Source organism: Macaca thibetana, chromosome 16 (genome assembly GCF_024542745.1).
Source record: "Macaca thibetana thibetana isolate TM-01 chromosome 16, ASM2454274v1, whole genome shotgun sequence".
Classification (NCBI taxonomy): domain Eukaryota; kingdom Metazoa; phylum Chordata; class Mammalia; order Primates; family Cercopithecidae; genus Macaca; species Macaca thibetana.
Window position 1 is genome coordinate 58,165,882 of NC_065593.1, and position 27,939 is coordinate 58,193,820.

The window sequence follows — 27,939 nt, forward strand, 5'->3', positions numbered from 1 at the left end:
AAATTCACAAAACGATGCGGCATCTGCACTTCCTGACTCTGAAGGCCAAATGGGATGCCCCTGGCCCTCCTCTCCCCACTCCCCAGCATCAAAGACAGCATTTCCAGCCCAAACACCTTCAGAGCAGCCCTGGCGACAGAGAGGATCGAGGAACTGACTCCAGGTGCCGCACCTGAGTCTGTCTATCCTAACACCCAGAATCAGACATCCCCGTTGTCCTGGGGTCAGTCCCCACCCCAAACTCAAAGGGGGGGCGGTCAGGACGTCTGCACGTGGTGCTTTGTGCTCCGGCAGGTGCACCCGGACTCCACGATGTCTGCCCAACTTCCAAGCCCTGTTTTGCAGCCCTGCCCATAGACTCTCCCTCAAGAGTGTCTGGCCTTAGCGGTCTTCAGATTGGCTTCTTAAACGGAGGGAGGCGGACCGGGGGTGGGGTTCCTTGGTCATTTACTTGTCAGCGGTGTCCCTGGTTTCCGCTCTCTTCCGGGCGTGGAGGAGGTGTCATCGCAGGCCCCTCCACGGGCGTCCTCTGGTCAGTACTTCTCTCCTGCAGGAAGTGGAGAGCTGCCCGGAGGGAGAGGGTGGAGGTGTCTTGCCCTGTCTCACAGTCATTTTCTTGTCCTTTGCTCCCAACCCGTGGTGTACTCCCCGTCCCCACGTGTTCAACCACGGAGGGAGGGACGCACTTCCACCTAAGCAGGCTCACCCCGCTGGGCCCTGAACGTGGGGGCCCCTGGGGGGCGGCTCACGGAGCACAGGGCAGAGATCCATCGCTAGGATGACAAGAGCCGGCGCTGCCCCCACCCGTCCCCGGCTGGAGTGCGCTCCGGCAGGACTCAGGGGCTCTCCAAGAGCCCAGAGAATCAAGGGGTTTACGCAAAAGCCAGAGGAGCGCAGCGCGGCCTTTCCCGCCCGCCCCCGGCACCGCCGACCGCTTTACGGCGGAGGTCGCGCCGCACAGCGGGCTGCCGTAAAGCGCTCCGAGGCGGAGCCGCCGCCGCGCGGCCGGGGCTCTTCACCCTGACCGGCCCGCGCTCACGATGGCCAGCGCTGCGCCGCGGGTCCGCTACCTGGCGGGCTTCTGCTGTCCCCTCGGGGGCCTGGCGGCGGGCAAGCCCCGCGTGCTGTACCACGAGGCGGAGGTCTTCCTGTCCACCGGCAGCGAGCTCGTCTACGTGTACGACCAGGAGGGCGGGCTGCTGACCGTGAGCGCCGGCCCGCGGGGGCGGGAGGGGCCGGGCGGGGGCGGCGGTTCCCGTGAAAATGAAGACCGCGGGCCCGCGCGTCGCCTCGGCCTGACCCGCGCCCCGGTCCGCAGGCGGCGTTCCGGTTCCCCGACCAGGTGTGGCACCTGGAGCTGCTGGCGCCGCGCAGGTTGCTGTACGCGCTGTGCGCCCGGAGGGGCCTTTACTGCCTGTCGCTGGACCACCCGGGCAGGAGCAGGTGAGGGCGGGCCCGCGGCCTCCCTCCCGCACGCTCCTGCTGCCCCCGGACTGCTTCAGAGCGAGCAGCCGCACCTCCTCGCTCTTGGGGACCCGGGCTGCCACCAGCTCTGAGCCTTGGCCGCCATCCCCGCCCATATCTGGAGCCCCTGCCCCCAGCACTCTTGCTGCAAGTATCTTGCTCACAGTCCTTAGTAAGTGGGGTTCACATGGTTAAGCCTACTTCGGGGTGCGGGATCCTGTCCTTTGGGCCCTGGTGGCCCAGTGCTGTCTGGTGAGACACGCCCCCGAGGTTGGGTGTTTATTAGAGGGAGGAGACAGCAAAGGCACCGTGACCCGGAGCCAGTGATCAGTGGAAACCATCTGGGTGGGAAGGAAGCGAGCTCCGAGCAGCCAGGCCTGTCTTCAGTGCAGAGCCGGCAGCTGCTGACCGCGGCCCAGGCTGTAGAGGGGGGGCAGCCTGTGCACTTTGCAACCCGGACCTCAGCCGGACGGTTCTGTGCTGAGGGGTGTCCGTTCAAGCTGCTTTTGAATGTCTGATACTTCCTGTCAAGCGTGTCCTCCGTGGGGAAGGTGGGAGGCCATGTGGCAGATGGACTGCTGAGGGCCTTGAGGGTCACTGCGGGGACCCCTGAGCCAGACTGCTCCATGCCAGGTTATGGTGAAGAGAACGTGGGAATCCCACCCTGCCCAGGCCTGACCAATGCGTCCCTTGTTCTCAAAGGTCTACAAGCCGGGATGACAGGGACAGCGAGGACGGTGACCAGCCTTCCCCTGTGATCCCTGTGGACCCCGATGCCTGCATCCTTCCCGATGCTGCGCTGTGCGCGTTCACCGTGCTGGACAGTGTGCTGGTCACCCTGGTGCAGGGCCCCGCCCGGTGGAAGATGCAGCTGTTTGAGCAGCCCTGTCCTGGGGAGGACCCCCGGCCAGGAGGCCAGATCGGTGAGGTGGAGCTGTCCACCTACGCCCCCCCAGCCGGGGTCCCAGGAAAGCCTGCAGACCCCCACTTCCTTCCAGTGCTATGCTGTGTGTCACCATCAGGCTCCAGGGTGCCGCGTGACCTCCTTGGGGGCCCTGGGGGCTTCACGCTGGAGGACGCCCTCTTCGGGCTCCTCTTTGGAGCTGATGCCACCCTCCTGCAGTCACCTGTGGTCCTCTGTGGTCTCCCTGATGGCCAGCTCTGCTGTGTGATCCTGAAGGCCCTGGTCACCTCCAGGTCAGCCCCTGGTGACCCAAATGCCCTTGTCAATATCCTCCATCACCTGGAGGAGCCTGTCATCTTCATAGGGGCCTTGAAGACAGAGCCACAGGCTGCAGAAGCTGCAGAGAATTTTCTGCCTGACGAGGATGTGCACTCTGACTGCCTGGTGGCCCTTGGTCACCATGGCCGGATGCTGGCCATCAAGGCCAGCTGGGATGAGTCTGGGAAGCTGGTGCCCGAGCTGCGGGAGTACTGCCTCCCAGGCCCCGTGCTCTGCGCTGCCTGTGGCGGGGGTGGCCGCGTGTACCACAGCACCCCTTCTGATCTCTGTGTGGTGGATCTGTCTCGGGGAAGCACCCCGCTGGGCCCCGAGCAGCCCGAAGAAGGCCCGGGAGGCCTGCCCCCCATGCTGTGCCCAGCCAGCCTGAACATCTGCAGTGTCGTCTCTCTGTCCGCCTCTCCCAGGACGCATGAAGGTATGAGCTGCTGTCTAAAATGAAAGATGGGAGCCCAGGGTGGAGCGTCCTTTTTGGCTGTCTGCTACTATCAGGCCGCCTTCCTTTCCTGGGCTTGTTCTTTCGCAACGCTGACAGGTGTTGATACAGCCTAGTGGTTAACTCCCTTCTTGTCTCAAGGTCAAGCAGGGGCTGGTGGTGGGTCTATGCATTGTTCTGCCTCTGGGGTCTAGGGTGTGGCCCTGGGCCTGGTAGGATCTGAGTGTGCTGCTTGCTGGCTGTGGACTCGGAGGAAACTCGGGGGTCGGCCGCAAGTGCCTCCTCCGCAGGTCTTATGTGGCGAGCCGCCCAGGGAGGTCTGTTCCGGACTCGCCTTTCTTCCAAAGGCTGCAAACGCCTGCTCGTGTCATGGTGTGGCCTGCCCGTGAGTCTGCTCTGGACCGAAGGCAGATGGCACCGTGGAATTCTAGTTTTGTGTGTGTGGCCTGCCCGTGAGTCTGCTCTGGACCGAAGGCAGATGGCATCGTGGAATTCTAGTTTTGTGTTTTCCACAGAAAAAGCCAGAGAGGGTTTTAGCTGTGTGTGCCCAATGTTGGGGTGAGAGAAATAGAGCCACACACCCCCAACCAGTGCATTTCCCCGAGTCTGCTCACATTGCGAGCATGCTAACAAATCTCGCCACGGAAAATACATACACAGCAGGAGAGGAGGGCTTTGAAGGGAAACACCAGACTGTCTCCACTGCGGAAGAGAGGGCTGCAGACGGGGTCAGAGATGGCAAGGCTCGGGGCCACCGACAGAAGCCCGGGGTGGGGATAGCGCCTTTGTCTCGGGACCTTCTCTTCCTCACTGGACACTGGTCTTGTCTTCTGACTTCTTTCCTGGAGCCTGGGGAAACACCTGAGTGTCACGCTGCTTGCCTCTCCCAGTCTGCGGACCAGGCCCCTTGTGTGTCTGTCACCAGGTGGCACCAAGCTCCTGGCCCTGTCCGCCAAAGGCCGCTTGATGACCTGCAGCCTGGACCTAGACTCTGAGATTCCTGGCCCAGCCAGGATGACCACAGAGAGTGCAGGCCGGAAAATTAAGGAGCTGCTGTCTGGAATTGGCGACATCTCTGAGAGGTGAGCAGTTTGGCTTGGGCCGGGCAGAGGCTGGCACTGCCATCCTTGGGAGGTAGTGTCTCTGTGTGGGGTCGTCCTGAGTCTGGGTGTCCTCGGGTGGCAATGGTCCAGGAGAGGCCATTACTTGGCCTTTTTTTTTTTCTGGTTTTTTTTTTTTGAGATGGGGTCTCGCACTGTTGCCCAGGCTGGAGTGCAGTGGCGCAATCTTGGCTCACTGCAAGCTCCGCCTCCTGGGTTCACGCCATTCTCCTGTCTCAGCCTCCCGAGTAGCTGGGACTAGAGGTGCCCGCCACCATGCCCGGCTAATTTTTTTTATTTTTTGGTAGAGACAAGGCTTCACCTTGTTAGCCAGGATGGTCTCGATCTCCTGACCTCGTGATCCGCCTGCCTCAGCCTCCCAAAGTGCTGGAATTATAGGCGTGAGCCACAGCACTCTACTTGGCCTCTTTTTTTGAGAGGGAATTTCACTCAATGTCACCCAGGCTGGAGTGCTGTGGTACGACCACTGTTCACTGCAACCTCCGCCTCCCGGGTTCAAGTGATTCTCCTGCCTCAGCCTCCTGAGTGGTTGGGATTATAGGAGTAATCCACCACGCCCAGGTACTTTTTGTATTTTTAGTAGAGATGGGATTTCACCATGTTGCCCAGGCTGGTCTCAAACTCCTGGGCTCAAGTGATTTGCCTGCCTTGGCCTCTCAAAGTGCTGGGATTACAGGCATGAGCCACCGCGCCCGGCCATTACTTGTCCCCTTAAGATATCTTGAGAGCCTCAGGCGTCCCACTGTTTGGTGACAGGCTACCCAGCTGCCTCTGGAAGATGAGCCAGGACTGCCCCCCAGCATCCCACCCTTTCTCCCTAGTGGGCCACAGGAGACATCCCCTGCTGAGTCTTCACCCTCCCTGCCCAGCGCAGGATCCAGCGTGCTTTTCCTCCCGCAGCACTGGCCTCGGGACGTTCAGAGAGAACACACTGCGTGCATGCAGCATCCCCTGCACCTCTCACGTGACCACTGGGGTCCTGAGAGCGAGGGGCCTGTCACCCCAGGTCCCTGTGGTTAGGGCTGTTTCTGTAGTGCCTGCCACCCTCCTGGCTTTCGCTGTAAAGGCTGCAAGGGAGAAAAGAGACCCACTAGGAACATTTTGGGGAGCCGAGGCGGGGGGTAATGCACCACCTGGCCCCTGAGTGGCCCAAATGTGGGTGGTGGGCTTCTCGCACCTGGCAGATTAGCCTAGGCCCCCCAAACACCAGCTCCATCCTCTGTCCGCTTTCCTCCTGCAGCCCAAGAGGAGAGATGAGGTCAGATGGCTTGAGGCAGCTTCCAGAGAGGCTCAATGTGGGTGGGACCGGGAGAGACATGTTCCTGCAGCAGGAGCCCCCTCTCTGGTGTGGCTCCACCCCCACTGTGTGCTTGTGGAGCCAGGTTCGGTGCCTACTGGGCCTGAGTCAAGATGTGGCACCGGGCGCTGTGGGTGTCCCCCCCTCTCCTGGGGGTCATGTCTGTCTTTCGCAGAGTGTCTTTTCTAAAGAAAGCGGTTGACCAGCGGAACAAGGCCCTGACAAGCCTCAACGAGGCCATGAACGTGAGCTGTGCACTGCTGTCAAGCGGCGCGGGCCCCAGGCCCATCTCCTGCACCACCAGCACCACCTGGAGCCGCCTGCAGACGCAGGACATGCTCATGGCCACCTGCGTGCTAGAGAACAGCAGCAGCTTCAGCCTGGACCAGGGGTGGACCCTGTGCATCCAGGTGCTCACCAGCTCCTGTGCCCTCGACCTGGACTCGGCCTGCTCGGCCATCACCTACACCATCCCCGTGGACCAGCTCGGCCCCGGTGCTCGGCGGGAGGTGACGCTACCCCTGGGCCCTGGTGAGAACGGCGGGCTCGACCTGCCTGTGACCGTGTCCTGCACGCTGTTCTACAGTCTCAGGGAGGTGGTGGGCGGGGCCCTCGCCCCCTCGGACTCTGAGGACCCCTTTCTGGATGAGTGCCCCTCCGACGTCCTGCCTGAGCAAGAGGGCGTTTGCCTGCCCCTGAGCAGGCACACAGTGGACATGCTGCAATGTCTGCGCTTCCCTGGCCTGGCCCCGCCACACACACGGGCCCCCTCCCCACTGGGCCCCACCCGCGACCCCGTGGCCACTTTTCTGGAAACTTGTCGGGAGCCTGGCAGCCAGCCAGCAGGACCCGCCTCCCTGCGGGCCGAGTTCCTGCCCCCATCTGTGGCTTCCATCAAAGTGTCAGCGGAGCTGCTCAGGGCTGCCTTGAAGGACGGCCACTCAGGTTGGTGGCACTGATTGGCTTTGCTCAGCCTTGGGGATTTTTTTTTTTTCCTTAAAGAGACAGGAACTTGCTGTGTTGCCCAGGCAGGAGTACAGTGGTACAGTCATGGCTCACTGCAGCCTCGAGCTCCTGGCCTCAAGTGATCTTCTCATTTGGGCCTCCCAGAATGCTGGGATTCCCTGCATGAGCCACTCCACCCCACCCACCTCGGGCCTGTGGACATGGGCTGTTCCTCCTTCTCCCAGCTGCTCCTGTGGGGCGGCCTGGCCCCCCAGCCCAGCGAGCTCTGCTCAGGAAATGAGCTTCGCCTGCATCCCGTCCGCTGTTGGGGTCTGGCCTTATGTGGGGCCCTCTCACCATGTATTTCTTTTCAGTTTTGTTTTTTAAACCTATATATGGAAGCGTAACCTACATACAGCAGAGTCACAAAGGAGCCAAACTGTGAGCTTCATATCGCAGGCACCCGGGGAGGGAGTCAGCTGCACTCACCCCAAAGCCCCGGCACCATTCATCAGGCGTTTGTGAGCTCCACGTAATGGAGTGTGCGGTCCCTTCTTCGTGTCTGTCCTTTGCTCCCCCATGTGTGTGAGACCCTTTGTCACAGGTGCAGATGTCGCCATTCTACCGCAGATGGGTATTTGGATGGTCTCTGGATTTGGGCTTGTGCAGAGAGGGCAGCCGCAGCCATCCCCTGGGGTGTGTCTGCCCGGTGCCGGGGCGGTGCTGCCTGCTCCTAACCTCAGCCCCCAGGAGCATTGCCAGGCCCCCCAAAGTGGGGTTTTCACCTTCCACAGATTGTAACTGCCCCCACCCATCGCAGGACTTGTTCAGCAGAGAGAGTTGAGCAGCGGCCTCCTTCCTTTCTCTAAGTCAGCTGACCATGCCGCAGCTTAGGGTGGGGCTGTGGATAGCTGGGATGCTTAGATGGCTCTGGGAAGGGCACTTTGGGGCAGCCGTGCAGATGCCCACCTGGTAGGATCCGCTGAGCTCTTGGCTGGTGCCTCCCCTCCAGGTGTGCCCCTGTGCTGTGCCACCCTGCAGTGGCTCCTTGCTGAGAATGCTGCTGTGGACATCGTGAGGGCTCGAGCGCTGTCTTCCATCCAGGGAGTGGCCCCTGATGGCGCTGACGTTCACCTCATCGTCCGAGAGGCAAGCAGGGGTTCAGGCAAACGAGCCTCGGCACCAGCAGTTCTTGGGGTGGGACCCCTGGGCTGGAGCTCGGGAGGACCCCTCACCCTGGGCGGGGGCCTGGCAGCCTTCTCCCGAGCTCCCCAGAGGACTATGATGTGACAATTTCCCCTCATGCCAAGCAGACCCCACTCAGGCGGGGAGGGCCTTGCAGCTCAGATCCCCGAGGACTGGCCCTGTCCAGCCCTGTCCGCCATGAGGGCCCCCTTCCCCTGTCCAGTACTGAAGTCATAGCAGGTTCCACAGTGCTGCTGGCAACACCCGTACCCCAGGAGCAGCAGCCCCGTTAACCCCCTGCACTGCTAGAGGGCTCCAGACCCGTCGCAGAAGCTGCTGAATGGCGAATGGCACTGCTGGTCTACAGCCCCTGTCGTGCACACCTTTCCAGAGACTCATGACCTCCAGCACACCCTCACGTCCCACCAGCAGAGGCTCTTGCAGGGTAGCCCAGGCTGCCAGGACACGTGTGTCCCTGAGGATGGGCAAGGCTGCCTGGGGCTCAGAGTCTGCACTTGGTTTTCGTTTTCGTTTTGGTTTTGTTTTTTTTTTTTGAGATGGAGTCTCGCTTTGTCGCCAGGCTGGAGTGCAGTGGCGCGATTTTGATTCACTGCCATCTCCACCTCCTGGGGTCAAGCGATTCTCCTGCCTCAGCCTCCTGAACAGCTGGGATTACAGGCGCCCGCCACCACACCCAGCTAATTTTTGTATTTTTAGTAGAGATGGGGGTGTCACCATGTTGGCCAGGATGGTCTTGATCTCCTGACCTCAGGTGATCTGCCCGTGTTGGCCTCCCAGAGTGCTGGGATTACAGGCGTGAGCCACCACGCCCGGCCCAGAGTCTGCACTTGGAATCGAGCCTCGGCCCTCGGGTGCCTTGACTGCCCACTGCGTGGCCCTTTCAGCCCGGATGCTGGGTCTGCTGGTGGCCCTGCAGGTCGGTGCTAACAGCCCCTGTGGGAGAGCTGCAGGTGACTGTGTCCTTTCTGGGCTCCCGAGGCCCCTGGCGTCTCACGTAGTGTGTGGAGGATAAGCCTGGTTTCCTGGCTCTTGGCCTGTTCTTGCCATTCTTTGTTGTCCAGCTCAGCTCAGGCCAGCCTCCCTAAGGGACAGGTGGGTGTCCCATAGATAGGCCTAGCAACTCCCAGTGCCCACAGCGATGCCCTAACCCTGCTGCCAGAGGTGATCTGTGATGCCTGGTGTGGGGGAACAGGCCTGGGCCCCCCAAGAGGCATGCAAGATCTACATGTAGGTTGTGCACAAGGCATGTCACTGCAGTGGCCTCCTCCTGGAGCAGGCCCCAGTCTGGCTCAGGGCCCTGCGTGAATTCCACAGGTCTGAGGGACGGGGTCTTCCTGACACATCTGGGCGCAGAGCAGGTTCCTGCCACTGGTTGGTGGCTCGTTCTTCAGGTGGAAAAAGTTAAACTAGGGTACTGAGCTCTGCCTCCTTCAGGGTACAGGACAGCCCAGGGCAGGGGGTTGGCCTCACGTGCTGCCAGCTGGGGAGGCTTCTGTGTAGCCTGAGCCCCCCGGGCAGGTGGGGGTGCCACAGGCAGGCAGTGAGGTGGCTCCTGTGTTGCAGGTGGCCATGACCGACCTCTGCCCAGCCGGGCCCATCCAGGCAGTGGAGATCCAAGTGGAAAGCTCCTCTCTGGCCGACATTTGCAGGGCGCACCATGCCGTTGTCGGGCGCATGCAGGTATGTCGGCCCGCTCAGGAAGGCGGCGAGGATCTGTGGGTCGCTCGCTAAGGTCCGTGCATGGGACCCTGTAGCTGCTGGCCACGGGGTCTGCAGCTCCCTGCACAGGAGTTGTAGGAAGATCCAAGCTTGCTCTGCCGCTGAGTGCAGTGTTGTGCAGTGGGGCTGTGGGTGATGAGAGGCATGAGGTGGACCCTCTCAGGAGGCCAGTGCTGCTCCCCAGGTGTGCCGTCACCCCCGGGCACCTGTGAGTGCAAGGACTGCCCGGGCTACGAGGCCAGTGGGCTTCTATTTGTGACCTGCGAGGTCAGCCCAGGGTTTCCTCCCTTCTCTGGCTGGGCAGAGGCTGCATAGAGAGGCCGTGGTCTGGGCGTGGATCCTAGAACAAGGTGCTGGGAGCCTCCACGTCTTTGCCAAGAGAGTGGAGTTTGCAGCTCCCCCCACTCACAGCCCCAGGGGTTCCCTGGCACAGGAATAGCTGCTTCCATGCTGTGCCCAGAGCCAGCTTGGGCCAGCGGCTGCCAGATCTGAGAAGAAGCTCTCCAAGTTCCAAGCTAAAGTCTAAACTTGTGCCCTCGGCAGGGCAGCTGTCACACCTATCCACTAGGACTGTAGCACAGCTTTGGCTCACACAGTGGGTCTGCAGCAACCCTAGAAACCGGTTCTGGAGTTTCTTGTTAGGGGTGGTCCCTGCCTCGGCTCCACCTGGGCTTATCAATGTGCATGCCCAGGCCTCCCCAACCCTGAGACCCAGGGCCTGCGGCCTGATGCCAGCTCAACTCCCGTGGGCACTGTGGTGACGCTTGGAGACGAGGCCCCTCTGCGAGCAGTGACTCTGCCCAGCCCCGCCAGGTGGCTCAGATGGCCGATCCCAATGAACACGTCAGCTCACACAGCACCATGACCCAGAGATTTCGTTTGGTGCAAGGACCCTGCACCCTACACTTCCATGACCCTGATGAGCATGTCACGCAGCACTGTGACCCCAGTGATCTCACGGCACCATGATGGGGGGCTGCCTGGGCTTGGGGGTCTTGTCCTGAGTGCTGGGGGCACCACGGGGATCTCCAGAGCTGAGGTGTTGCCTGTCAAAGGAAGCTCTGCCCACTGGGCCATCTGGTCCCCAAGAAAGTCCCGTTCCCTGCCAAGAGCAGAGCTGCAGCCCCTGGGTTTGTGTCTAGATTTTTCTCATCTTACAAGGACACAGTCATGTGGGGTCAAACCCACTCCCGCGATCTCATCTTGGTCATCTGCAGAGACCCCATTTCCAGACGCAGCCACTCTCTGAGTGCTGGCACTGGGGCTTCCGCATGAATCTGGGGGGGCCCACGCACTGCTGCTGCCTCCTGGACACAGATCTCGTATTGGGCTGCAGACCTTAGTGTCCCCCAACAGCTAGGTGCCCACCCCGCGAGCAGGAGTGCTCTCAGGACCCTACCCAGCACACAGCAGCTACCAGCACTTCTGGGACCCCAGGCAGGCCAGTGCTGCCCCTCGGGGTGTCAGGGTCTCTTCTCAGTTGCTTTGCTCCAAGAGCCTGCAGGAACCTCACTGCCCAGGCTCATCTGGAAATTTAGTTGTATTTATTTATCTGTTTGTTTGAGATAGAGCTCCGGCTCTGTCACCCAGGCTGCTAGTCCAGTGGAGCGAGCTCGGCTCACTGCAACCTCTGCCTCCCAGGTTCAAGTGATTCTCCTCCCTCAGCCTCCCGAGTAGCTGGAATTACAGGCTCCTGTCACCAGGCCTGGCTAATTTCTTTTTTTTTTTTTTTTTTGAGACGGAGTCTCGCTCTGTGTCGCCCAGGCTGGAGTGCAGTGGCCAATCTCAGCTCACTGCAAGCTCCGCCTCTCGGGTTCCCACCATTCTCCTGCCTCAGCCTCCCGAGTAGCTGGGACTACAGGCGCCCGCCACCTCGCCCGGCTAGTTTTTTGTGTTTTTAGTAGAGATGGGGTTTCACCGTGTTCGCCAGGATGGTCTCGATCTGACCTCGTGATCCACCCGTCTCAGCCTCCCAAAGTGCTGGGATTACAGGCGTGAGCCACTGTGCCCGGCTGATTTCTTTTTTTTTTTTTTTTTTTTTTTTTTTTTGAGACGGAGTCTTGCTCTGTCACCCAGGCTGGAGTGCAGTGGCCGGATCTCAGCTCACTGCAAGCTCCGCCTCCCGGGTTTACGCCATTCTCCTGCCTCAGCCTCCCGAGTAGCTGGGACTACAGGCGCCCGCCACCTCGCCCGGCTATTTTTTTTGTATTTTTTAGTAGAGACGGGGTTTCACCGTGTTAGCCGGGATCGTCTCTCGATCTCCTGACCTCGTGATCCGCCCGTCTCGGCCTCCCAAAGTGCTGGGATTACAGGCTTGAGCCACCGCGCCCGGCTGATTTCTTTATATTTTTAGTAGAGATGGGGTTTCACCGTGTTGGTCAGGCTGGTCTTGAACTCCTGACCTGAAGTTATCTGCCTGCCTCAGCCTCCTAAAGTGCTGGGATTACAGGCCTGAGCCCATCTGGGAAGTTTAGATCCAAGCCCAGGGAGCCGGTGCCGCAGCCCACACTGGGCTGTGCCGCGTGACTGACTGAATGGCCAGGCCAGGGTCTCTGCACAAGATGCTAAGGCAGTTCCCTGGCTGGTCTGTGCTCCTGAGCGGCCTGAAGCCCAGGATGGGAGAAGGGGGCAGCAGGCAGGTCTGGATCTGCATAGAGTGTGGCTCTTGGGGACAAGGAAGATCCCACTAGTGGAGAGAAAAGAACCAAACAAGTTCATTTCCAAGAAACTGTCAGGCCAGGGGCTCTGTGCCCTGCTGCTCTGGAGGGCAGGAAGTTGAGGTGAACAGTGGGGTGGAAAACAGCAAAGCGGCTGGGGGGGTGCCAGGCAGGGAGGCGGGGGTGGGGGGGTGCCAGGCAGGGAGGCGGGAGTGGGGGGGTGCCAGGCAGGGAGGCAGCGCTGGGCAGATAGAAGGAGAGGGTCACCCTGCTTCGAGGGGTGTGGGGGCAGGTGCTGGAGCACACCCTCTCCAGCATGTCCCCTGTGTTGCCCCAGACGATGGTGACAGAGCAGGCCGCCCAGGACTCCAGCGCTCCTGATCTCCGTGTGCAGTATCTCCGCCAGATCCATGCCAACCACGAGGTGAGCACCCGGTGCCCTGGACAATCCCCTCCACCTGGGTAGCCAGGAGCGCCCGTCGGCAGGCCCTTCTCCAGTCACCCGGAGTCTGCGGAGTCCTCGCAGTGCGTGGGCTTGGCTCCCGTGGGCCTGGGGCAGAGTCCGAGTGACCACAGCCTTTCCTGCCCCTCGTCTTCCTTGAGGGGCCAGGTGTCCAGGCCAGGCTGCGTGTCCCATGTTTTAAGGTTCCAGATGAGTGTTCATCCTTGGACCACCTGTCACTTCCCAAGTATGGTCCTGCGAGTGGTGGGTCCCCCAGAGACATCCAGTGACATCCCCAGGGCCAGGTGGGGGCCTGAGCTGTGTCTGCTCCACCTGCAGACGCTGCTGCGGGAGGTGCAGACCCTGCGCGACCGGCTCTGCACAGAGGATGAGGCCAGCTCCTGCGCCACCGCCCAGAGGCTGCTGCAGGTGTACCGGCAGCTGCGCCACCCCAGCCTCATCCTGCTGTGACCAGGCGGGCCTGCCCTGGCCACGGCTCTGGTCACGCTTCCAGCCTCTGTAACAGCCCCCCAGGCCTTCGTGGTTTTAGAGGAAAACTGAGTTGGCCTGGTCAGAGCCGTCAGGAAGGTGTGGCCTGGCCACGTGGGAGCAGAACACTCATGAAAGTGCTTGAAGGCCGCGAAGCACAAAGCAGATTCTGATTGGGAGCAACCGAGGTGGGCTCTGAACCTGGCCGGTCCAGCTTCGCGTCCTCTGCTGCTCTCTCTCCTCCTCTGACCGCGGCCGCAGCCCCTGCACTCGCCTTCCTCACTGCTGGGCAGCCTTCCCGCCGCAGCAGCCGCCCCTGAGGCCAGGAGGCAGTGCGGTGCATTCTGGACCCTACGGGCCGCAGAAACAGGATTTCTGGGGTTTGGACTTGGGGTGAGTTTGTAACTGTTGCTGCCGCACCACCAGGAGCACCAGCTGCCCCTCTGGGTGGCGCTACCAGGCGCCCCACGGTACCCCTGTCACACTGTTCACACCTGCCCGGCTGCCCACTCTGGGACCCCGAGGTGGGAGGGTGCTCCCTGAGACCAAAGCACAAAACAGCATGCAGGGAGCTCCTGCAAGTGCCCGTGGCCTTGCGCCACACCAAGGAAGGGCCATCGGGTGGCCTGTGGCCGGAATGCTCAACAACTAGGTGCCCCCGGCCGGGGCCGTACCCAGCACTGTGCACTATTTTCAGGGCCACTCGGTGGCGCTGTGGCCTGGGGGTGCCCTGAGCCCCAGCCCCCAGCCCCCTCCCTCAGACTGGGCTACGGCCCGCCTCCTGGTGCTGGTGCTTTCATCTGGGGAGGGTGCTCGTGCCTCCCGCTGCAGGCACTGTCCGCGACGAGTGCGGGTAGGAGCCGTGAGGTGCTTCTCTGCTGTGACAAACGACCCTGTCTGTGAAACTTCCGGCCTCGGCTGTGTTTTCTCACCCCTTCCCACCCTCTCACTGGGCTCCCTCCAGAGTCATGGCATTGCTTGGGAGCCCCCAGCACGGGGGTGGCCTCCAAGGAAAAAGTGTTCGCTGTGACCCAGTTACCCCTGAGGAGGGCTCTGCTCCACGGGGGTGTCTGGGAGGCCTGGGGCCACTGCCTGGCTCTCCCGCCTTCCTCTCCGTGGAGTGGGAGGGCCCCGTGGGGTGCTCCGAGTCAGGGTTTGTCTCCCTCAGTGGTCGCCACATCTCAGGGAGCAAGGCCCCCCTGGTGACACTCCAAATCCGGCCTTTTCAGTGGGGCCACGGCCTGTGTTGCTGGGAGAGCGGGGGCCGGGTGAGCCACCCACCAGGGCAGGCCTGCACCCCTTAACGGTCCCATCCGCGCTGTGCTCCCCGGCTGTCCTCTGCCCCCCCTGGCAGGAGCCTCTGGCTCTGACCTTTGTCCAGCGCTTGTGCCCATGTCTTGCTCTGAGAGTCAGGGGGAGAGCAAGGGGTTGCCAGGGGCTAGGGAGGGTTGAGGACCTAGGCTGGGGAGGGGTGGTGTCCAGTGAGGTCATCTGTGATATGTGTTGCTGGCCTCACCCCACCCAGGCTCAGTCCGCCACCCACCCCCAGCCCCCATCTTCCCCACGTCCTCAAGACCTCTCCTCCGCCCCACCTCCATCGGCCTGGGTCACCCTGCCCTGTCACCCTGCCCATCCACAAGGCCACCTCCTGGGCGCAAGTCCTTGGGCACTGGGAGGTTGTGGGCGCACTCTGGTTTGTGGGGAACTGTGGGCCTCCTCCCCCTACAGCTGCAGGACCCTCAAGCGGCACCCGAAAGCCCACGCGCAGCTGCGGGACAGACACAGTTTAATGCGCGATAGGCTGGTCCGGGCGCGGCCTCAGTACTCCCAAAGCGCGGTCCCGGCCGGTGCGTCGGCGTCGGCGCGCAGCAGGCCCGAGGCGCCGCCGCGCAGGTACTTGCCGCTCCGGGCGCGGATGGCCAGGCGGCCGCGTTCGCGGAACTCGAAGACGAAGTCCTCGGCGCGTTCGCCGTCACTGCACACGCTGCCGTGGCTGCCCGTGTACCAGAATCCGCCGCCGCGGCCTGGGGGACGGGACGGCGTTGGCGGGGTGCCCACCTGCCCGCTGCGACCCGCTCCTGCGTGCCCACCCTGCCCGCCGCGCACCTCGGATCTGGTAGGCGCCGTCGCTGAAGCTCAGGTGGAAGACGTCGTAGACAGAGCGGTTGGTGTCCAGCTGGTTGGAGCCGCGGCGGTGGCAGACGAAGCCGTCCAGGCCGCGCAGCACCAGGATGGGCCGGTTGATGAGCTTGAGAGTGAACTCCTCGTCTTTGCCTGGCAGGGAGAGCGTCTGCTGCGCTGCCGCTCCCGCCACCTTCCCTGTCCAGGCCGGGGGCGGGGGGCGGCCTGGGAAGCGCCACACCTGGACTTAGGGGTCCAGGCCTGCCATTGCCTCATGTGCGGCCTTGGCAAGGTTCCCGGCAGTGGAGAAAAGGCCTAGGAGGTTCCCGGCAGCGGAGGAAAGGACACTCCCATAAGGGCCTAACTGTTTCCCTTGCCAAGACGGTTATCTTGACTAGCAAGTGTGACTCCGTGACAGCAGCCGTTCCACGGGCTAGGGAGGGTCCAGCTCTCGGTGGAGATGGGGTGTCTGGGCAGGTGCTGTCCCTGGGTGGAGACAGCCCCTGCCCCAGTCCCTGGCAGGCAGAGTGCTCACCCACAAAATCGCTGATGGCCGCCAACTGCCCATTCTTCTTCATGCACACGTAGCGCCCATTGCTAGCTTTGAGTGCCACCCGCCGGCCGCGCCACTCCATCTCAAACATGGTGTTGGCGGAACTGGAGGGAGCAGCGAAAGGTCTCCTCAGGACAGCAGGAGATGGGGGTGCAGGGTAACTCTTCCCTATCCTCCTCAGGTTCCAAGGAGTGGAACAGGAGCCTGCCTTACACTGACACACCCGCCACCATCAGGAGCTACCTGGCCCCAGTGGGCTTTCCTCTCTGAGCTGCCACGGCAGTCCTCACGGCCGAAGCAGTGATGGTGGCGGAAGTGATGGTGCAGGTGATGGGAATGGTGATGGGGATACAGATAGGGATGGAGATGGGGATGGAGATGGGGATGGGGATGGAGATGGGGATGATGGTGGAGATGATGGGGATGGGGATGGAGATGGGGATGGTGGTGGGGATGGAGATGGGGATGATGGTGGAGATGATGGGGATGGGGATGGAGATGGGGATGGTGGTGGGGATGGAGATGGGGATGGTGGTGGGGATGGAGATGGGGATGATGGTGGAGATGATGGGGATGGGGATGGAGATGGAGATGGGGATGGGGATGGGGATGGGGATGGTGGTGGAGATGGGGATGGGGATGGGGATGATAGTGATGGTAGAGATGGAGATGATGGTCATGGGGATGGCAATGATGGTGGGGATGGTGATGGTGGTAACGGGGATGTTGGAGGAGGGAGGGCTGTGTGCACTCACACTTGTGTGGCTGTGGCCTGAATGCCCCCATGGGTGACCAGGGTCCAGTAGCCCCCAGTGCTGGAATAGAAGGTGCACTTCTTTGTCTCCTGGTCAATTTGCATCAGGAAGGTCTCATGGTCTAGTTCATCATCCTGATTGGCTGAGACGTTGACCCCTGGAGGGAGGAGATGGGGAAGCCCCTCACGCCTCTCCTGGGTAGGGAGCAGGGGATGGGGGCATGCTTTTGGGGGCACCCCTGAAGCCAGAGGGGTCTCATCTAGAAATCTCTTGACTTGAGAAGATTTGGAAGGCACCTCTCAGAGAGCCTGGGAACCCTGCCCCAGGGCCATGTGTGCCATCTGTGGACCCTGCACACTGTCCCCAAGGGAGCCGTGACCTCCCTCCACACCCCCAGGAGCCAGGCCCTTCTGCTTGGCACAGCCCCCACTCTCTGCTAATCAGTAATCAGCTGGTAATCTCCTTGCCCTGCTCTCTTGACCCAGGGCTTACACCAGCCTCTATTTATAATTCACCCTAAGCTGCTGGGTGGACACAGGCAGGACCTAACGATGGGGATGGTGGGGATGGGGATGGTGATGGGGGCACCCCTGGGCACCAGGCAGGGGCTGGTCCCTGTCACCTCTGCAGAAGCCCCAACCATCTGTGCTTGGTCTCCCGGGACCCCTGGGGGAGGACAAGACTGCCCTGGGCTCCATCTGGGGTTCCTGCGAGGGGATGGAGGGGCACCCATGCCCAGCATGGGGACAGCAGACACCAGAGCCTCCCCAGGATCTTCTGTGAACTGAGTCCCTGGCTCCTCCCACAAGCCACCTCCTTGTTTCCATGGCAACTGGCCACTGGGAGTGATGTATCAAATTGCGGAGCCCCCCACGAGGCCCAGGGACTCTGGTGGCCTGTCCAGCTGGGGACTGGGAGGGAGTGGTGGGCAGAGCCCCACAGGGCCTAAGGGTGGGGCCAGATCCCATCCCACTCTGTCCCCAGGGGAGAGGGCACCAGGCTATGACTGTGCCAGAGAGCTTGGGACCTGTTCCCTTCTGAGAGCCCCAAAGCTGCCCCTCACACCCCAGGCTGGGGTCTCTCTCACATTCACCACTGATCAGATGCAGAGGAGCGCCCAGCATGTCCCCTGCACTGTGGCCGAGCATTCGTGCCAGCACCCCACTGCCACCAGCTCTATATCCTGGCAAATACTGAGCTAAGAGCAGCTGTCTGGGCCCAGTGGAGGGCAACACTGACATGGTGCCCGGGGGTAGCAGGACCCCTCAGGAGGAGGGGCCCATGAGGGGCGTGGGAACGCCGTCCCTGCGGGCACTGAAGGAAGAGTAGGGGTAAAGCCACAGCATCGCAGGGCTGCCCCCGCCACCGTGCCTCCCGGACCAGCACTTTGGTGTCCCTAGTGTTGCCCCCACACCTCCTTCAGACAGAATGCTGTCTGGGGCTGCCTTATTCAGCCATCTGCTTCCAGAGAAATGACCTCAAAATAGGAGAGGAGTGCAGCTGGCATTGGCCTGGGCAACACTGGTTTTACCCAACTCCAGAGGGGCTAGTTGAGCAGCTGGGGGACTCAGTTCTGGCCAATGAGCGTGAAGAAGTGTCTCCTAGGACTTAGGGGAGAAGTGTTCTTACTCCTGAGAGGACACAAGCAGAGCCAGTGCCTCTTTTTCCTCTGGACTTGGTCCTGCCTGGATGTGAGGCCTGGAATACCAGCAGCCACATTACGACCGTGAGGGCGTCAGGCTGAGGTCAGAGCTGACCCAGGAGAGTGGTTCAGCAAAGAAGTAAGAACAGAGGACCCCAGGGAAGCTGCTGAGCGGGTGATGGTGGCTGCCTGGGAACCCACCATGCCCAGGGCTCTGGACTCCCGTTTCAGATGATTATGTCACTGCTGGAGCCAGCCTGTGGCCAGTTTTCTGTTACTGGCAGCATCGGACACTGCCTGCCATGCTGTCTGCCGGCAGAAATGAGCAGGCTCTGGCTGATGTGGGGGGGATACATGCAAGCCTGGGTGCTCACTCCCCTCCCAGGGGGAAGAGAGGCTTAGGGGCCGCCCAGCCAGGGAGATGCCTCGATGAAGGGCCTGCCATGTGGCCGCTCCACAGAGGCCGGGTGGGGGACACTATGGCACCTCCCACGCTGCAGCTGCCTTGGAAGCTGGGGGGTTCCATGCCCCAGGACTGAGATGCCACGTCCCACTCCCCACAGCACTGGCCGCCAATCCAGAGCCTGAAACACCTGGCGGCCAGGTCCTCACCCTTGGCCCTGCTGAAGGCAGGGAGGTGAGTGGCGCTGCTTCCTGCTTGTAAAGTGGGAGATGGGAGCCAGTCCTGAGTAGGGGATTCTCCCCTCAAAAGGACAATGGGGTCAGATGCAGGGTGGTTGAGGATCAAGAGACTGAAAAATGGTCCATACAGTCCCCATCCCTCCACCACTCTTACTATCAGCACTTCTCCATCACCATCACCATCACCATCATCACCATTACCATCATCACCATTACTATCACCATCACCATCACCACCATCACCATCATCACCATCACCATCACCACCATTACCATCACCATCATCACCATCACCACCATCATCACCATCACCTTCATCATCACCATCACCATCATCACCATCACCATCACCATCATCACCATCACCATCAGCACCATCACCATCACCATCATCACCATCATCATCACCATCACCTTCATCATCACCATCACCATTAGCACCATCACCATCACCACCATCATCACCATCACCTTCATCATTACCATCACCATCAGCACCATCACCATTAGCATCATCACCATCACCACCATCACCATTACCATCATCACCATCACCACCATCACCATTACCATTATCACCATCACCATCATCGTCGCCGCTGCCACCACACTGTCACCACCGCCCTCACCTCCACCTCCATGCCACCATCCACATCACACCACCAATGCCATGGCCACTGCCATGGCTGCCGCTTTGAGTCTGCTTCCCAAGCTGTCCACTTACAAATGGCTAAAGGTCCAGTGTCTTTGGCTCCCATGGAGGAAGCATTCTCACTACCACTGTCCCACTTACCCCCTTTAACCTCCTAAGGATGGCCACATGCCCGGGCCTAGGCCCAGGCCAGCAGGCATTGCAGCTGGACTGTGGGCTGTGATGGGAAGGAAGGGCCATGACCATGCATCCACAGTTGAACCCTCACTCCTGGGACCCTGTCACTGCTGGGATAGGCCCGAGGACACTGACTGCAGGTGCAGGACCCCATAGCCATGGCCAGGCTCCCCTCTCAGTGTGCAGGGTGGGGCCTCTGCTGTCTGGCCCCAGAGTATCCGTGTGCCCAGGGGGCCTGGACATTCGTCAGGGCAGGGGCTTGGTGGGCATCTGGGAGCTGCCAGGAGATAGGGGAGCTCTCCTTGCCCAGCTGATGCTGGTCTGGAGGGACCCGAGTTGGGAGAAGGAGCTCCATGCACCCGGCTCTCCCCACCTTGCCTCTTCAGACTACCTCAGATCCACTCTGGGGTGCATGGAGCCAGAAGCCCAGGTGGGTAGTGACTGCCCGGGCCAGGGCGTCTGCCTCAGAGCTCAGCTAGTGGGGAAGGAGGAACTGCTGGGGTTCACCCCACAGGCGGTGGAGGGAGTCACGCAGGGAGGCAACTGGTGACCCAGGAACTGGGGAGAGCCAGGCCATGCCCCACTGGGGGAGGGAGGTGCCTCCCCACCAGGAGCCCAGGCCCCGGGTGAGGCCGCTTGCCCACTGTGTCCTCCAGCACTGGAGCTGACCTTAAGCCCCCCAACTCCTGAGGACATGAGGCTCCACTGGTCAGGCACATGGTGGTGCCATCCCCGCCCTACCCTGGGCCCCTCCCCAACTTCCTTTAAAGTCCAGAAAATGCGGCCGAGTGCAGTGGCTCACGCCTATAATCCCAGCACTTTGGGAGGCCAAGGAGGGCGGATCACGAGATCAGGAGATCGGGATCATCCTAGCTAACATAGTGAAACCCTGTCTCTACTAAAAAAGACAAAAAAATTAGCTGGGCGTTGTGCCGGGCGCTTGTAGTCCCAGCTCCTCGGGAGACTGAGACAGGAGAATGGCATGAACCCGGGAGGTGAAGTTTGCAGTGAGCCAAGATCACGCCACTGTGCTCCAGCCTGGGCGACAGAGCAAGACTCCCTCTCAAAAAATAAATAAAGTCCGGAAAATGGGGTGGAGGAAGAGAAGGGGAAATATGGGCCCCCCACAGCCTCCTGCCCACATGCCCCTCATGGCACCAGGTCAGGCCTCCTGCCCCTGCTGGGCACTGCCCATCGCCTGGCCCACACCTCTCCAGTCTCAGACTCTGCAGCTGCCCAGGGCTTGGCTGAGACATTCTCCAGCTATGCTGAGAAAGGCCGGGAACCCTTGCCTCTGACCCTGAAGCCACCACCCCTCAGTGGGGGTCCCCGGACATGGCCAGAGGCCCACCCACCCGACCCTGAGTGGCCACACATGTCCCACATGGACCCCCAGCCCAGAACAAACATGCGAACACATAGACACGACGCCACTCCCCGTGAGACGCCCACGTCCTCTTTCCCGAAGCAGGGGGGTCCCAGCACCCCTCAGGGGGTCGCCACCTGCGCCCTCCTTACCTTGCCGCACGACGCCACTCCCCGTGAGACGCCCACGTCCTCTTTCCCGAAGCAGGGGGGGTCCCAGCACCCCTCAGGGGGTCGCCACCTGTGTCCTCCTTACCTTGCCGCACAGAGACGTAGCGGTGGTTGGCAGCCACCAGCACCACCTGAGGGTGACTCTCCTCCAGGTCGAAGAGCTCGTCCTTGCTGGGCCGTGTGTTTCGGCCGGCCTTGAGGGTGCCAGCAGGCCCCACGGGTGCCAGGTAGCGGCCGTCGCAGTCCTTGAAGGCCAGCTTGCCCGCCTTGAACTCCAGCGTGTAGCAGGCCCGGGGCTCTGGCTCCCAGACCAGGCGGCCGTCGCTGCGCAGGTAGCGGCTGTCACAGGACTTGAGGCAGTACTGTCGGCTCCGGAAGATGAGGGTGAGGAGGGCGTCCACGCCCCAGGGCTTGTCACCGTCCGCAGCCATCTCGTCCTCCTGTGGGCACAGGTGCACGTAGCGCCGCCGGCTCACGCTCAGCAGGTGGGCCTGCGGGTGGATGGCCAGGTGCACGGTCCACAGCTCGGCCGGGGAGATGGCTGTGGCAAAGCAGGACAGCTGGTCCTCGGTGCCTCCGAAGAAGCGGCCGTGCGGCTCTGACTGCAGCACCCAGCGCCCATCTGGCTGCGGCAGGACCAGGAAGCGGCAGTCACGGCCCGGCTGCTCTGCCTCGCAGGCCACGCGCCCATCCTCTTCTGCCGACAGGTAGCGGCCCAGGTGGCTGCTGCGGAGCAGCACAGCCGACCCTTGTCCAGGGTCGGGCTCCAGCACCCAGGTCTGCTTCCTCTTGAGGCTGGGCGCCGAGGCATTGACCTTGAAGCCGAAGCTCTCGGCTGTCAAGTAGCGGTCAGTGTCGTTGACGAGGCCAAACTGGATCTTCAGCACCTGGTGCAGGCCGTTGGTCGGCATCTTCAGGCTGGCCGGGTCCCCGGAAGGGCCTGGGACGCTCCCTCTGAGTGCTCACGGCCCCCGCGGTCCCCCAGAACCCCAGGTCGGCTCAGCTGGCCCACGGCCCCCAGACCCAGCCGGCGTCATGGACCCCCTGTGTGCTCTGACCCGCCTGTGACCTGCGGCAGCAGCCTGGGAAGCTCTTAGAGGGCCCGCGGGCAGCAGAGGGCGGGCGGGGAGAGCGGATCAGAGATGTGCAGCTTAGGAGCAGTCCTTTTCATTACTCTGAGCTTGGATTTCAGCCACTCCTGGATTGCACAGAGTCCACAGCCTGAGGGCCCGCAGGGCTGGAGGGCAGGGTTGACCCCTGTTTCCTCACAGCGTAGGCCCAGCGCCCCTCTTCATGGCCCTGCACCTTTTGGCCTCTCTCGTTCCCGCCCACCTCCTCCAACCCCGTGTGGGCTCCCAGCCTGGGCCAGCCCTTCCCAATGTAGAGCTGCCCGGTGGAACGCTCACGGCTTGGCCGCAACCCGATCGCCGTGTGTACCCTCGGTGGCCGCCAGGCCCTCAGCCGGATCCAGTTACTGCTTCTCTGATTCCTGCTGCCAGGAGCACAGCAAGGACCCCACCCACAACCTACAGCCAGGTCATCTCCACCCCAGGCCAGCCTCTGGCCACGCTGCTCAGGCCCCAGAATGACGCGCACTGGACTGCCGCCCACACTGGAAGGTGGAACACAGTGGCCGTGCAGCCCTGCAGGCAAGGGTCAGGGTCAGAGGCCCCAGTCTGGCCTGGCCCCGGCACACTCCTGTGCACTCTGAGCAAGTCGCTGGTCCTGAGGCTGCCCCTTCTTCTGCTGTGAGCTGGAGTGAAGCCAGCCTCACTTCACTTTGGAGTCTTTACGGATGTGCATCCAGGAGGCTGGTGGGATGCTGTCCACCCCATGCTCCCAGCGGTGACCCTTGGAATCTGGGAGAGGATGAAGGCCAGCAGGCTGGGAGAGACTGGAAGTGGTCACACCTGTCCCCAGCCCCTCCCTGCTCTGGGCTGCCTAGCTGCACACCTTCCCCAGAGCCTGAGGGGCACTGGGCCCTGCTCACCGTGCCTGGCGCCCGCACCTGCCTCAGGGGCTCAGAGCCAAGTAGTGAAACCAGAGCTGCCCACCCTGGGCCAGGGCCAACCTGGTGTCCTCTTCCTCATAACAGCATGTGACCCTCAGATCTCCCTGGGGACTGGGAACAGGGGCCGCAGGGCACTTCCGGTCATGGCCTGGAGTCAATCCCCTGACCTCCTGGGCCCCCCGTCTCCTGAACGGCTATCATGGGGGTCCCCATATGGCAGGAGTCTAGCCAAAAGCAAGGGGCCTGGGCTGGGCACCTGTGGGCAGACTCAGGGACAGACTCAGGGACTCTTCCTCTGTCCTGTAAGCCCTGGATAGTAACCGTGCCAGGCACCTGCAGACACGGGAGGAAAAGGAACCCGTCCTCACTGTCCCCATGCTCAGGGCCCGGGTGGGGGCAGAGAGACTCCCACATTCAAATACCGCCTAGGGCACGGTGCACGCCACGACGCCAGGGCCTGGTCTTGCGTCTCCCTGTGCGCCGGCCTCCTCCGCCTCTGTGATTCACACGCTTTTATGAGGCACCAACTATGTGCGAAACCAGGTCATGTGCCAGGCACCATCCTAGGAAGACGCAGTCTGGGGTTACACCCCCTCCCCAGAGACGATGCCCACACACTCTCTCCCACAGTTTCAAGGGAACTGAGGACCCAGGCCTAGCACCGATGCCAGGGAAGTATCTCTGGATTAGGGGCACAAGCTGGGGTGCTGCCTGCACTTCAATTTCCCATTGGATCTTTTTTTAATTTTTTTTTCTTGAAACAGGGTCTCGTTCTTCGCCCAAACTGGAGTCCAGTGGCACAATCTTGGCTCACTGCTACCTTCGAGCTCAAGCAATCCTCCTGCCTCAGCCTCCCAAGTAGCTGGGACTACAGGCACTTGCCACCATGCCCGGCTAATGTTTGTATTTTTAGTAGAGATGGGGTTTCACTATGTTGCCCAGGCTGGTCTCGAACTCCTGAGTTCAAGTGATCTGCCCGCCTCGGCCTCTGAAAGTGTTGGGATTACAGGCATAGCCACTGTGCCCAGCCTCCCGTTGGATTGTGAGGGCACAGCTCAGTTGGTCTGTGAGTCGTAGGGGACACTGGAGGGGCAGCTGTGCTCATGGTCCCCCCGCCTCAGACACAGACACAGACACCGGCTTCACCTCCACTCCCCAACGCCCAGCCAGGCTGTGAAGGAGCCCAGGCGGCCTGTCCCTCTGATTGGCATGACGGCCTCATTAACACTGCCTGGGCTGGCAGGGTGCTTAGGCATCGGGTGCCCAGCGGGAGGACGCCTGGCCGCCAGGTGCTAAGTGGGCCTGGCTCTGGGCAGCCTCTCAGTGGCAGAGCCAGGAATGATGGCGGCCTCTCAGTTCTGGGGCCTCACAGCTCCACCTTGGGTGGGGCTGCCTGGAACTGACCCAGGTGTGTGAGCTCAGGGGGACTTTCAGGCCCCAGGGGAGGGCGACTAAAGGGTGGGTGCCTGGGCCGGGCTTCCTTGGAGGGACACCGCTGGCAAGGATTCCAGCCCCTCCTGCCTCCACCTCAGGACCCCAGACTCTTGCCCAGCCACCTGCTAGGACTGTTTCCTCTGGATCCGCAGCAAGGTTTCTGGCACACAGCAGGTACTTAATAAGTGCCTGAGATTGTTGAATGTGGGGAGTCTGGTTCTTTATTATTATTTTTTCAGACGGAGTCTCACACTGTCACCCAGGCTGGAGTGTAATGGTGCAATCTTGGTTCACTGTAACCTCTGTCTCCCTGGTTCATGCGATTCTCCTGCCTCGGCCTCCCGAGTTGCTGGGATTACAGGCGCCCACCACCATACCCGGCTAATATTTTGTATTTTTTAGTAGAGACGGGGTTTCATTATGTTGGCCAGACTGGTCTCGAACTCCTGACCTCATAATCTGGCCTCCTCAGCCTCCCAAAGTGCTGGGATTACAGCCATGAACCACTGGGGACAACCTTTTTTTTTTTTTTTTTTTCTTTTGAGATGGAGTCTTGCTCTGTCGCCCAGGCTGGAGTGCAGTGGTGTGATCTCGGCTCACTGTAAGCTCCGCCTCCTGGGTTCAAGCGATTCTCCTGCCTCAGCCTCCCGAGTAGCTGGGACTACAGGCACCGCCACCACGCCTGGCTAGTTTTTGTATTTTTAGTAGAGATGGGGTTTCACCACGTTGGCTAGGCTCATCTTGAACACCTGACCTCAGGTGATCCACCTGCCTCGGCTTCCCAAAGTGCTGGGATTACAGGCGTGAGCCACAGTGCCTGGCTGTCTGGTTCTTTTTTATTTATTTTAGAGACAGGGTTTTGTTCTGTCACCCAGGCTGGAGTGCAGTGGTGCTATCTTGGCCAATGGCAGCCCGACTTCCTCGGCTCAGGCGATCCTCCCACCTTGACCTCCTGAGTAGCTGGGACCCCAGCACAGGGCCGGGTTCTTGTGTGATGGACTGAGCCTCTGCCAATGGGTGCAGCGTCATGCATGTGTACGAGTGTGGTGTGCGTGTGTGTGAAGGTGCTCATGGACGAGGGTGGGCAAAGGTTGCCAGCAGGGCCAGCTGCTGGGCCAGCTCTGGACCCTGGGAGTGTCATCCTGGATCCCAGCCTGAGAGCCCACTCAGGGCTGCCCAGCAGGGAGCCCAGGTTGTACACTGCCCAAGGGAGGCTGTTTCCAGGGTCCCACTCATACTCCAGACATACGCAACTCAAAAGAGCATGTGGTGGGCTGGGGCGCTTTAGCCCCCCGCAGCGTTCTCAGGCAACAGGGAGCACCCCTCCCACTGACCCCCACCAAGCCCTGTGGTCACACCTCCAGAGGTGCCATGCAACCACTCACAGGGGGTACACACGCACCTGCCACCCTGACCTGTGCGGGCTGCACTGTGGGGAGAGCTCCACGCCCCACCCTCACCCACCTCGGACGCTGGTGGGTGGAAGCCCACGCCCAGTGAGGCCAAAGCTGAGGTCTGCACCTAGGAGGGGGTGCCTGGTCCTGGTGGCCACTGAGAGGCTGTTTGGGGTAGCAGTACCCCCAATCCCCTGGTCCAGGGAGCAGCCAGCTGTGACAGCCTTCCTGGCCTCGCCTGAGCCCAGAGGACAAGGAGTGCCTCAGCCATCAGAATCCCCCGACAGCCTCCCCTGAGGCCCGAGCCTCAGCCTCCATCCCTCTCAGTGCGAGGCCAGCTAGGGCAGGACCAGGAAGCCATGCGCCCCCACCGGCCCCTGGTGTCCACCCTCAGGTTTCCTGAGAGCCCTCAGGACATCGTTCCCTTTCTGAGGTGCCGGTGGACGGGCAGTCCTGGCGCCGCAGGGTCCCCCTTCCCCTCCCTCTCACCCAGTTGGCCCCTCTGGTGCTACAAGGGGAAGGACCCCAGCCCCTCCCCCCGCCATGCCTAGACCACTGATCCTGGATGCTAGAGCCCAGCCTGGGCTCCTGCTGGCACGCTGTCTGCTGCCATGGTGACCGGGCACGTGCTCCAGGCTGGGTGCCCTGCAGTGCTGATGCTGGTGGTGTGAGCTGGCACAGGCCTGCCTGTGTGCAGCTGGGGGAGAGGTCGCTCCTCACCCTGCTGGCCTGGAGCCCTGGAAACTGGGACATGGAGCCCTGGGGCAGCCCCGCGGCTGCGGACCATGCCTTTCCCGGGCCAGCAGCACCTGCAGCCCTCCCTGCAGGCATCGGAGGAGCCCCTGCCTCAGTGCCAGGCCCTGACTGCTGCCACTCCTGTTGGCATCCCTGTCTCCGGTGATTCCCAGGTACTCCACCCTCCTCCTCGTCCCCGTGCCAAGCCCCTGCCCAGGCTCTGTTGTCCCCTTGGCCCTGCAGCCAGGTGAGGGCCACCCTGTTGGGCACACCGTGCCTTGATGTCCTCACTGCCGGCCCAGCACCCCAAGTCCCAGGGGCCCAGCCCCGGGTGTTGTTCCTGAGAACAGACCTGCAGCCTGGCGACCTCATGATTTTTTCATGGCTGAGCTATCGGCTCTGCTGCAGTTCCACTTACACGGGCAAGGGGGCCGCACTTCTCTTTCTCTGGCCTGGGTTGGTTTACTGAGGCCGGGTTTAGGGTGACAGGCTCCATAGGCAAGGCAGGGGGCAGGGCAGGGCTGGAATGAAGAGCTTGGGGAGGGGCTCTCCAGCGTGGCTGCCTGCCTGCTCCGAGAGAACCCCCCTCCCTCCCCCTCCCCGCAGGCAGCTTCCTGAATTGTAGTTGGGGTTCATGGCTTGGTGCTCTGGAGCCTCCCCTTGGAACCCTCAGGGCGGACAGCCCACGCAGTCTCCTGGCTTTTGTCTTCTGTGAAATCATAAGGTGCTGGTGGGGGGCTGTGCCTGGAAGGGGAGGGGAGGAAGAGCACCTGGCAGGGGACCCTAGGCCTTGCCAGAAAACTCCGGACCCCAGCAAGGACAAAAGTCCCCAAAGGGACCCTGAGGGCAGAAGCAAAGGTGTCTTGACAAGCCCAGATGCCCCACAACCACTGGGGCGATGGAGCCTGCGACCCCTGAGCCCCAGGACCTTTGCACATGCGGGGGTCAGGAGGGGTGTTCATGAAGACCCCATGAGCCCCTGGCTGCTTGGGGCTTAGAGTGACCAACAGATCAACTTTCAGAAAAGAGATGGCTCTTTACAGCCCAGCTGGACTTACACACAGGTGCACACCACGGACATGGACACCTGGCGTGGACGAGCCCACAGCTCTGCAGGTGGCAGCCTTTGCCCAGTCCCTGTCCACCTGCATCTAGACACAGGCCCGCATATGCCCTGCCCACGTGTAATGCCACATCCACCTGCAAGTCCAGTCGTGCAAGAACCCACCATCACAGGCACTCAGGGAGTACCTACTGTGTGCCGGGAACCG

The 27,939-nt window shown here is 61.7% G+C and overlaps 5 protein-coding genes across 11 annotated transcripts in view; 2 read left to right on the top strand and 3 right to left on the bottom strand.

The window, feature by feature from the left end:
- The window catches only part of MRPL12 (mitochondrial ribosomal protein L12), a 167,324-nt gene extending 164,875 nt beyond the window's left edge, over nt 1-2,449 (bottom strand). Inside the window, exon 1 of the mRNA XM_050764071.1 lies at nt 2,446-2,449. The gene's annotated coding sequence lies outside the window, so the exon portion shown is untranslated. The remainder of the gene's footprint in view (nt 1-2,445) is intronic.
- Nucleotides 1-22,794, bottom strand: part of CCDC137 (coiled-coil domain containing 137) — a 150,931-nt gene extending 128,137 nt beyond the window's left edge. Inside the window, exon 1 of the mRNA XM_050764059.1 lies at nt 22,778-22,794. The gene's annotated coding sequence lies outside the window, so the exon portion shown is untranslated. The remainder of the gene's footprint in view (nt 1-22,777) is intronic.
- ACTG1 (actin gamma 1) overlaps nt 1-27,939 on the top strand; it is a 181,429-nt gene that overhangs the window by 141,626 nt on the left and 11,864 nt on the right. Inside the window, exon 1 of one of the 3 annotated variants that reach the window (XM_050764051.1) lies at nt 21,031-21,034. The exons of 1 other annotated variant lie outside the window; for it this stretch is intronic. The gene's annotated coding sequence lies outside the window, so the exon portion shown is untranslated. Of the gene's footprint in view, nt 1-21,030; nt 21,035-21,132; nt 21,137-27,939 lie in introns of those variants that run through there. One more of the 3 variants, XM_050764049.1, reaches the window with a different exon arrangement.
- FAAP100 (FA core complex associated protein 100) lies at nt 968-13,925 on the top strand. 4 transcript variants are annotated; one of them, XM_050763996.1, is made up of 9 exons: nt 968-1,205; nt 1,319-1,443; nt 2,167-3,122; nt 4,066-4,222; nt 5,734-6,503; nt 7,516-7,652; nt 9,273-9,389; nt 12,423-12,509; nt 12,867-13,925. In XM_050763996.1, the coding sequence occupies exons 1-9, from the start codon at nt 1,041-1,043 to the stop codon at nt 12,996-12,998; spliced, it is 2,646 nt and encodes an 881-aa protein (XP_050619953.1). In that variant the 5' UTR covers nt 968-1,040; the 3' UTR covers nt 12,999-13,925. The 4 variants fall into 4 exon arrangements, with proteins under 4 accessions (XP_050619953.1, XP_050619954.1, XP_050619956.1 ...); XM_050763997.1 differs by having other exon boundaries at nt 1,020-1,205; nt 5,734-6,089; XM_050763999.1 differs by lacking the exon at nt 1,319-1,443 and having other exon boundaries at nt 1,131-1,205.
- Nucleotides 14,786-22,478, bottom strand: FSCN2 (fascin actin-bundling protein 2, retinal). 2 transcript variants are annotated; one of them, XM_050764128.1, is made up of 5 exons: nt 21,180-22,478; nt 16,446-16,602; nt 15,673-15,794; nt 15,123-15,362; nt 14,786-15,040 (listed from the first exon to the last, which is right to left on the bottom strand). In XM_050764128.1, exons 1-5 carry the CDS (start codon nt 22,003-22,005, stop codon nt 14,835-14,837), a joined length of 1,551 nt encoding a protein of 516 aa, XP_050620085.1. In that variant the 5' UTR covers nt 22,006-22,478; the 3' UTR covers nt 14,786-14,834. The 2 variants fall into 2 exon arrangements, with proteins under 2 accessions (XP_050620085.1, XP_050620086.1); XM_050764129.1 differs by having other exon boundaries at nt 15,123-15,290; nt 21,180-22,474.

Bases quoted from the DNA above. Each gene is read 5' to 3' on its own strand.
- FAAP100 (XM_050763996.1), top strand. From the start codon at position 1,041: ATGGCCAGCGCTGCGCCGCGGGTCCGCTACCTGGCGGGCTTCTGCTGT. The intron at 4,223-5,733 runs GTGAGCAGTTTG...TGTCTTTCGCAG, and splicing joins ATTGGCGACATCTCTGAGAG to AGTGTCTTTTCTAAAGAAAG. The intron at 7,653-9,272 runs GCAAGCAGGGGT...CCTGTGTTGCAG, and splicing joins TTCACCTCATCGTCCGAGAG to GTGGCCATGACCGACCTCTG.
- FSCN2 (XM_050764128.1), bottom strand. From the start codon at position 22,005: ATGCCGACCAACGGCCTGCACCAGGTGCTGAAGATCCAGTTTGGCCTC. The intron at 16,603-21,179 runs GTAAGGAGGACA...TCCTCCCTCCAG, and splicing joins CTACGTCTCTGTGCGGCAAG to GGGTCAACGTCTCAGCCAAT. The intron at 15,795-16,445 runs GTGAGTGCACAC...TGCTCCCTCCAG, and splicing joins CAGGCCACAGCCACACAAGT to TTCCGCCAACACCATGTTTG.